General features: G+C 48.5%; 1 protein-coding gene across 1 annotated transcript; it reads left to right on the forward strand.

Annotated features, from left to right (window-relative positions):
* Positions 1-6,393: 6,393 nt before the first annotated feature.
* Positions 6,394-9,831, forward strand: ZNRF4 (zinc and ring finger 4). Its single transcript, XM_056335062.1, is given in 6 exon segments — positions 6,394-6,427; positions 6,679-6,751; positions 9,011-9,131; positions 9,133-9,288; positions 9,290-9,713; positions 9,716-9,831. Coding segments are annotated over 6 exon segments (924 nt in total).
* Positions 9,832-10,072: the final 241 nt, after the last annotated feature.

The raw sequence follows: 10,072 nt of genomic DNA on the forward strand, positions 1-10,072 counted from the left end.
CTGTTATGGTGGGTGAGAGCTCAGCTGTCAAGACCAGATCAGGGCTGGTATCATGGCCTCTCCAGGTCCCCTGGCTCCCTCCCCAGGGGCTCATTAATGATCTGAAGTCACATCAGTTGAATCAGTTGAATACCAAGACAGTTAAATCTCTGCACACCTCTACGCAGGTGCTTTGGCATCATTTTAAGCCTGCCTGCTGCTGCCTTCACCTTGCGTCTTTAAATGAGAGGGTGCTGATGTGGGAAAAGAGCAGAAACCTTTCCCTTCACTTCCCAACTGCAGGCAAGTCACTCTCCAGCTTCACCTTGGAGCTGAGGATCTTTCTCTCCTAAAACCCTCTGCCTTGACCCTATGGGCTCAAGCAAAGTGCAGCTGCAAACAGTGTATCCTCTTGGGAGCTCACAACAAGCAAAATTAACCATGAGAGATTTTATTGCAAAGTGTGATAATTTAACATTGAAGAAAAAACATATATTTAAAAAACACATGCATGCACCTGGCTGTGTGCTCCTCTCAAACCTTACGTTCTTATGACCAGCTAAATCTCCCTGGTTTTCCTTTTACCCTGAAAGAACAAGACAGTCAGCATATGTTAGCTCAGCAAACCTGGAAACCCTCTGAGATATCCCAGGGTCTCTCAGGCTAGCTCTTGCAGCCTGCCTCCTCACTCTGCACACCAGACTCACCTCCCTTTGCCAAAGCAAGCTGCTGGAGAGACAACTGGGAGCCCCAGCTCCTTCTTACCTCAGGCCCCAGTCTCAGAGCAAAGTCTGGCACTGAAGCCTAACACAAATCCCCTAGTGTGATAACAAGCAGTCAGGGCATCTGACAGCTAACAGAAAAGTATTTAAAATAGCTGGCTGTTTTAAGGCAAGCATCTCCTTAAACCTAAGCAGTTAGAGGTTGTTTTATGCCCTAGATGACAAAGGTTTGTATAGCTAGTTTATCATATTTTTAAATCTGCCTTAATGTAACAGTAGAGGACCTGCTATTCATCTTAGGCAAAGCAGGAAGAAAGCTAGACTCACATTCAAGCCAGAAGAAAGAAGAAACATGTAATAACCTAGATCTCATTATTGTACAATCTAAAATCCCCTAGAGGCACCTGAGAAGAAATCAGTGTCTTCACTACTGTAAAACTGTTGGAAGTTTGTTGCTTTTTCCTCTTTGTAGTTTCCTCTCCAGCTGGAAGGGCCCATATCTGGGACTGAAACGTGGAGAGGTCTGACTCTGCACAAAGGATCAGCACCTCCATTTGTAAAAAAGCAGGACAGCTCTAATCTTGTTCTCTGTGGTAACCAGGAAAGCTACAATTCTTTATTTCTGAGCAGCTTTTCTCTGTTGACACACACATGGGCACACCAGACCCAGAAAACATGGAATCAAAACCACAGAGGAGCCCATTCAGCTACGCACCTGTGTTGGTCTGGATAGGTTCCCAGTTCACCGCATCAGCAGAGTGCACCAACACCGGCACTGTCAGGGAATAATTCAGGGAAATTATTCCTCAATAGCTGTTTCTGGGTGGCAGTATCTGTGCAGATTCCCAAACTTCACTGCTGAGCACAGCTAGCACCCCTGCTCTCTTAGCACCCTTTTTCCTTTTACCCTAGCTCCATCTCATTTATAAACTTCACATTTAAAATCCAAACTCTTTCCTGAAGCAGCAAGTTCTCCAGTCCTTGAAGGGACCTCCTTAGGCCATTCCTATCTCAACAGGAGGGGAAAAGCCAGCCCATGCTGTGTTGCAGGAAGCCCACAATACCTACAGCATTTCTGCTGGCTCCTGGAGTCTCAACGAGCTGTGTCTTACTGCTTTTCCAACCCATGCCAGTTTTCCAAGTCCTCTTCCAAGACAAACCAACATCAAGGACGAGCAAGCAGGTTGAGCCATACAGACCTGCACGGCACTTACAAAAGGAGCTCTGTGCCACTTAGCTATTAAATCCCGACACAGATGTGCTGGCTGTGGTCTGGCACATAGCTCCAAAGGTGGTGAGAGGCTCCATCCACAGCTCCTCCAGCAGCCTGGAAACCCCATCCCTGCCCTGGTGGGATCGCTGCAGGAGGCTGTCAGTGCCCTACAGTGTAGCTGTCATGAAAAAGGGAATCTCCAAAGGGCCACGCTGGCACTGATCACACCTGAGCAGTGTAAGATGTCAGCATCCTCTCTGAGACTACTGGGAAAAAGAGCTGCACATGTAGAGTTGCTTTTACAAGACAGATTTGGCACATCACATTGCCAAGCTGAGATCCAGGTCTGATTTGGGCTCCTGCTGCACAACTCCATCTCGCTTCCCGAAACCAGTAATTTTCAAATCTAGGCTTTTGCTCTGGTCTCATCACTCATCAGTGGTGGATTGAGGGAGCTAAACTCCTTGTTGTAAAGCAGTGATTCCATTTTCCTCTGGTCTTAAGCAGCTTCAATCCATCTTACTGCATTACAGAGCCCGCACTGATTGTTCTGCTGTAGCGAGTAATAACAACTTGTACTTTGCAGATTACCCCAGGGAACCACGCTCCTGGTTCTGCCATAGCACCGGCTCTACAAGGCAGGCACTCATCTGTCTGCAGCACCCCAGAGAGAGGGGTGGGGCTGCAGGAACAAACACACAGAGAAATTTGGGTGGAAAGCTGTGGAAAAGCAAAGGGAGCCGGTGTGTGGCTGGTGGCCACAGGGAAACTTGGGTGCCCAGTCCTGCGAGGGGTGAACATCATGGGATAGGGGGCAGAGAGAAGGCACTGGGGAGGGAAAGTGATGGAAAAAATGGGAGAAAAGAAAAAGGGAGGATCAGAAACAGCTGGAGGAGCATGCATTTGTGCCATCGCGGTATAACCTCATGTGATGGAAAGCTGCTCTGGCCACGCTTCACTGGCACAGCATGGAGGAAGGGCAAAGTGTGTTTTCAGCCATGAGATGGGGCAGAAGCTGGTTTTGCCCAAATCTCCACCTTTTTTTTTTTGCACATCCAAATTCCCCAGGGCCCTCCAAGGCAAGGCAAACGCTGTCCCTTGTGAAACAACCGCCTCAGAGCTGCAGCTGCTCGCTGCAAGGCCCTGTCAGGGTGATGGGCCACAGAATTAAAGAAATAAAGGTGGAGAGAATGGACGTGAGGGGGAGAAGATGGGAAGCTGTGGGAGAGGTGTAAGGTAAAGGCAGAGGTGCCCTGTGAGGCAGCAGCCCCTGTGGAAGTACAGGGAAGCTTCTAGAAAGCAGCAGTTGGGGCTGCCTCAGGAGCCCGCCAAGAACCTCCTGCCTGGGGCTGAGGCACCTCAGCCCCTGTCCCTGCTGCCGCTGACATGTGGCACATACTCCTGTCCCCTTTCTGCATGGCCACAGTGATCCTGTGCCTCCAGCAGGCTGCCAGCAGCCATGCCAACGGCACCGGGTTGGGCGGCCCAGCTCGGGTTGCATGCCTGGGGCTGTCGCTCTCTGAGGACAAGATGGCGGGCGGCCATGCTCTCAGCCATACCCACCCAGCTTCCTTGGCCTGCAGACCCCAGCGCCGCAGGGCCGAGGCCCCTCCTGCTCAGCAAGGTGGACACAAGGTGTCTCGCGACTCACCAGGCTTTGGGGACGTGGTACCACGTAATGGGAAGATCAAAGGAAGGCCCATGGCAGCCTTCATCATGGAGGTGAACACGATGCTTTGGAGGAAGACCTGCCAGGCTGAGCAGGGGGTCGGTGTCCTCCCGAATGAGTGCTGCTGCTGGAATGACACCATGTGGCGCCTCCACCATGTCTGCAACTGTCTCACCCACAATCTAGACCTTCTTTACTATGGTCTGATCCTGCCCCTCTGCAAGGTCACCAGCATCCTGGTCACCACAATAACAGGCATCCAGCTTATTGCAAGATGTATGAAGAGTTACCAAAGCCAAAGGGGGAGCAAGCAACAGAGCAAGGAGTGGCGGCCAGAGTCTCCCCGCAGCACGGTTTGGGGGGCTGCCAGCTACTCCGAGTGTGCCATCTGCCTGCAGGCGTACGAGCCCGGCAAGGCACTGAAGTTGTTGTCCTGCTCCCATGCCTACCACCGCAAGTGCATTGACCTGTGGCACTGTGCTCAGCCCGGCAGCAAGACCTGCCCGCTCTGCCTGCGCAGCGTGACTGCGGTCGTGCTGATCCACCTCGGTGCACACTACTGCGAGCAGGAGTAACCTGGGAAGACTCAACCAAACTCCCTCCTGGAAAATCAAGACCCCTCCCCTACACATGCTCACCAGCTTTGTCTTCCACTCTCCCTACAAATCCAAGCTCCAGTCAGCGTCTCTCACAGGAAGAGCATACACAGCACAGGATTAAAAAAAAATATGGAAATGCAGGAGTAGAGAATACAGACTGGACGGACAGAGCACTGAAGACATATCCTTGCTCTGCCCAGTCTGGGCAGCTGAGCACATACAAGGCTGCTTCACACCAGAAGGTTTGAGGGTCACAACCACAGAACAGAAGCAGCGGCTAGCTCTTGCCAAGCCCCTAGACAGCTCGTCCTGAGGTTCTTCTTACTCTGCTTCTTAAGCCCTCCCTCCTGAAAGTCTGCACAGACAGGTTTAATCCAATAAAATGGCCAGTTGCTACAGTTAACAGCTAATTTTTACCACAAAACCTAGGTTGACAAAACAAGTGCTCTTCTCTATTTTTATTTTTTTTGCATGCAGATAGTTAAAGTACAAAATCCCTGCTCAACAGAAAAGATGTTTTCATTTATGCCCAAGGTTTGCAAGGCATTTTGCCAAAACTAGAAAAGGCAAGATATTATTTCCAGCATCAATATCCAATAAAGATGTCTCCCCTTGTTGCAAGGCAAACAGCTGGAACTGGAATCCATTTGCAGACATGAGTACTAAGTTGCAATGGCCCAGATTTGCTCAACTGCCTTTTTTTAATTGTGGGCATTAGCAGATTATGGGTACTTTTGTAGCAGGTCCATAAAGCACTGCTTTATAATCTGTATGCATTAGGGCCCAGATTATCATGCTTGTACTTGGTAATAACAGAGCAGAGATTGCCTGGACCTCCGGGAAATCCAGGAGAGGCACCTGGTAGAGCACAGGAGTGAGATGTGTAGGGGACATTGCACACAGCAGGGCTTGCTGAGCTCCCACAGACCTGCTCTCCATGTCTCTCCCATGGTGGTGAACTGAGAGGCACAAAACCTCTCCGCACACACAACTCCATTTCTCATCTACACAGCTTGCTTTTTGGGTGGTGAATCCAACTGTTTCAGCTATCTATTCTGTAAAGACATGGGTCATCCTTTCCTTTAATCCTAGATGAAAGGAGGTGGTTACATGCACCAGTTTCTAAATCAGCTCCTAGCAAAAAAAAAAGAAAAAAAAAATCATTAACAACAGGGTGCAGGTCTGCCTTCCAGCTGGCTCGCTGCAGAGCTGGGGACTTGCTCAGTCAGCAGGAAGGAGGAAAGGCGTTCTACATATCTTTCTTTTAAGAGCAACTGGGAGCACTGGAAACACAAACGTTTTCACTGGAAGGTCAGTAGATGGCCCCAGATCTTCCCTGACTGTACATCACAGGTATTTAGCTCCAAGAGCCTGGTCTTCACTAATTCTATAGCATGACCCCAGAGGAGCAGCATGCCCTGATAGGAAGGGCACCAAACTAGAACCAGGGATACCTGCCAAGTTGTCTTGAGAAAAACATTTAACCCCCACGATGGCATTTTCTGCTCCTGGCCTTTGACTGTTGAGGGTAGAGGGAGTCTGTTTTGTGTCTGTTCAGTGCCACAGCCTGTGGACCCAAGCCACTGACCTAATACAGATAAAGGACAAGAAGTCTGATTATGTACAAGCTCTCATCATCCCACTTCCAGGCTGCTCTTTTTCATGCTGCAAAGAAAACCTCAGAGGGGAAGAAGCCATCTAGACTTATTCCCCAAGTTAAATCAATACTGGATTTGGGGCCTGTACTGGGTGTTTTGTTGGAGTTGTAATGACATCCACATAAGTCAGTCTCTTCTGCATCTCTGTTACAGTTAAAGCTGTTTGGGCAGGACCAGAGTTAGACTCTGCTAGCAGTTATGTGAGTCTAAATCAGCATTAAATTCCTCTGGATTGAGCAGACACTTCTGTGGAGTACAAGCAAAAGTAAGAGTTCGTTTTATATCCCAGCCCCTGCACTAGGTGATAGCCCCAAAGAAGATGTATAAAGGAAGACGGGGACTTTGGGAGTAGTGGGGTAAATTATCAGTTAATAGAGGTAAATGGTCTTTTCCTTTCTTCTAGCTTGGATCTTTGTTCAAGTGGTAAAATGGGACCCGTTCCCTGTAATTGCTCTGCTCTTGCACACAACTGCTGTCTCCCACGTGTGGCTTGTTGACATTTAAATAAATTGCAATTATTCCAACAAAGTAGATTGCAGGGTCTCCAGGGAAAATGGGTCAAGAATACGTCCAGGAGCATCTGCAGTGTATTTAACACATGAGTATAACAGAGGCAGGGCAGAATAAGAAGGGGAGTACAGTGCTGGCTATAATGAATGCAGCATGGGGCTGGAGACAGCCTGGCACAGCCCCACACCATGGTAGGATGCTTGGCTTAACCTCAACGGGAGCCAAAGCCTCCAGGGCAGTGACAATGGAGGATGCAGACAGCAGCTGATGCAAACAGAAAGCACAAAAGGGAACCAGAACAGACAGGGCACCGCTGTGGCTCTTTGAGTGAAGGCCATTTTGGTCAAAGTCCTTCTTCAGCCCTCTTCTTCCTTCTGCAAAAGCATTCAGGGATTTCAAAGGCGGCTAAGGGCTAGGATTTCCTGTCTCACACTGCCTGTGGATGGGATACAGGTATCCTGCTCCTCACCCAGACTTCAGCTTTTCCTTTTTCCTCACTGCCCAGGGCCTTCCCTGCACCCCATTCCCCTCTTCCTCACTCTCCAGTCTCTCTTGCAGAGGTTTTGTCCTTTTGCCTATGTCTCTCTGGGATACTGCTAACAGTTAGAGAGATCCAGGTTGGAGACTGCAAACATGTCATTTCTCCTTTTCCCAAGGGTTTTGGTGAACAAGCCAGGATGGCTGCTCACTCCTGCCTTGCTGATTCTAGGGTATGAGGTGATGCTGGAGCAGCCAGGAGATAACAGCACACAGAAGTTCCTTGGTCCCACATCTGTCACAGTTCACACAGACACATGGCTCCTTGCCCAGCCCCAAAGACTGACCTGCCCCTTATGCAAGCAGCAAGTCACTAGCACTACATAAAGCATTGATCTGGGGGCAGAAATAGAGCACTGAGTGCAAATAAAGAGGTGAAGATTTTAAAGAGCACTAGGATGATGGATGCCATCACAAGAAGCATAAGACCAAGCCAAAAATGCACTCTCAAAAGGATCTCCCAGTGTACCTCCATTTTCTTCTTAATTTCATTCTACTAGAAAGTAGTTGGCTTCTCCCTCCTCCTCAAACCTTTTCCTTGTTTTGTTTTTAAATGCATCAAAATGTCTCCCTGCAAGCGTAAAACTCTTTGGATGAGGGGAAAATAAAATCGATTTGAAATCACAGCTGCTGGGAGTCTCTGGCGTGCACACACACTGTCTGCTGACATTTTCTGTAGCTCTTTTCCCAGTGAAATCTGTCTCAAGCAGAGCCCAAGGGGGCTAAGTAACAAATCAGTTGCCTAGTACACGAGTGATTTTTTTTAACTACAGGTCCAACACAATGGCAGTGGAAACCATGGGGCTACTCTCAAGTGGATCATTAAACAAAAAGGGCTGTTTGTTAAAAGGTGCAGGGTTTTAGGGATCTGTGGTTCCGAACTGACCTGGGTTTGTTGCATATTCAGACCTAGTTTGTTCCAACAACCAGCAAAGCTATTGCATTCCCATCAGGCTGGTGTCCCTTCCTCTGGGCACTGAGCAGTCACCATATGAGTTGGGAATTGCCTGAAAGATAAGAGTTTCTGCTGTCAAACACTCTGTGAGGGAGAACACTTGTGCCTTATGCTTTCCACTCCTTTTTCAGCTTTTTTAAACTATAACCAGGATTTTAAAATCAGTTTTTATAGCTAGAAGCTAAAGTCCCTTTTCCAGCCATTTGATTGCCAGCAACTGAGTTTTTAAAGTAAATAAGGGGAAAAGCCCCAATACAAAAGGTGATGTTAGCCCTCCCAAGCTCATCCACCACCCACTCTTACTGTGGCAGGGCAGGGGTCCAACAAGACCCAAGAGTATTGGCCCTTTCAGCAAACCTAGCTGCTCAGAGGCCTTGGAGGGGAATCTGCTCTCTCAGAAGTTTGGGACATGGCAGAGTGAGGCCACACCGCTGAAGAGAGCCTTTCAAGCTCCTGCTAGCTGCCATTTTGACTGACAGTTACTGATTGACTTATTTCAAATGACAGAAACCCCTTCTACCCTAAGCAATTTATTTGGCTTGGTATCAGTTCAAAGATCAACATTTTAAGGAAAAAGTGCATGTTCACCAGACCAGTCCAAGCTGCCACACGCACGCACACCCAACAGCAGATGGAGGCTAACAGCTTGTTCCCACTCTGCCACATTTTCCACGGATTGCTTTGGCCACCAGTGTGAAGCATTCCAGCCTGCAATGGGCACGCAGCTAGCTGATGGGGAGGCTCATTTATCCTGCCTGCACATCATTCACAAAATGAGAGTAGGCACCCGATCAGCACCCAGAGGGAGGTGAAACTAGAAGCTATGTGCATTGAGCAGACCAAAAAGGAAAGGGAGAAGTTGAAGCAGGTTGGCAGTTACGTTATGCAACTTGGCCTTGGGAAAGAGCTACCAGGTGACGTCACAGACCTGCAGAGATGACACAAGGGTGTTGCTTAGCAGCTGGAGACATGAGTTCTGTCCTTGGAACCTCCATATGGCAGGTAACCTGTAGAAATGGGGTTTCATCTTCATCCTTCTGTGGCTCCAAGTCAGAGCACAGTGATAAAACCCAGGTGGGAATAGTGCTCCTGTGACTCATACACTTTGGGACCAGCCTGGAAATCTGTATTCAGAGGTACCCAATGACACTTCAGCATGACTCTTCAGCTGCTTTGTGGTTGCTGTTGCCTCCCGCACCACTATTGCTGAACCCTTTGGTTACATGGCTTACAATGACAACTCCAAGTGCATTGCGGTAAAAGCCCTGCCCACATGCTTTGGGCCGCCTGGCTTTTGGGCTCCTGGCAGAAAGGCTGTCAGGGAATTTGATGAGGATGATGCTGATAAATGCTTGTACTGCAACAGAGAATCCTCCAGCACCCAGGAAGGCCTTTGAGACACGTATTGCACTCATTCAGCTGTATGGCTGCTGTCTTTGTCAAAAATATCCTTCCTGCTCAGGAGGCTGGATACCAAACTGCTGTTGTGTGCAATGTGGTCTCAGAGCAAGTGATGGCTGATGACAAAGAAATCCAGTGGCTGATTAAGATGATATCACTCTTTACTGGACAATTTGCCTCCCTTCACTTGCAAGGGACTTTGAGAAATGAGAAACTAGCAAATAGCAAACATTATTTGAATCCTTGTCAAGACAGTGCTAAAACGCTGCAGAAAATCTCCATTTTGTTATACAGAAAACTGTATTCCAGCACCATATTAGACATCATTGTGGCCATTACCACAGTTATGCTTATCATGGGATGGTACAACAGGGCTTGCAAGAAGCAGGGAGACAAAAATGAGACCTGTGCGATCTGCTTACAAGAGTACAGGAAAGGGGACCTGCTGAAGGTCCTGCTCTGTTCCCATGCTTACACAGTGACTGCATTGACACCTGGTTCCACATCTGGCCCAGGAACAAGATGCGTCCGTGCTGCAGTCAGCTGGTGAACACCTCTCTTGCCACGAGCAGATTGGTGAAGGTGTGAATGAGGAGGAACAGGACCATGATGAAGACAATACACTCTAAGAAGGGCATAAAGATGAATACTTTTTCCTCTTTGAAGAGTAGATAGATGATGCAAGCACAGTGGAAGGGGAAGAATTTGATGCACTGGAAGGCATCATCATTTGAGGTATGGCAGGGATAAGTTATCGTTAAACCAAGGGAAATGTCCCCATGTTTTCCTTCAGCTCTTGCTCCAGGCTAGCTATTATTGGGAAGCAATT

This window comes from Falco biarmicus, chromosome 4 (genome assembly GCF_023638135.1).
Source record: "Falco biarmicus isolate bFalBia1 chromosome 4, bFalBia1.pri, whole genome shotgun sequence".
Taxonomy (NCBI): domain Eukaryota; kingdom Metazoa; phylum Chordata; class Aves; order Falconiformes; family Falconidae; genus Falco; species Falco biarmicus.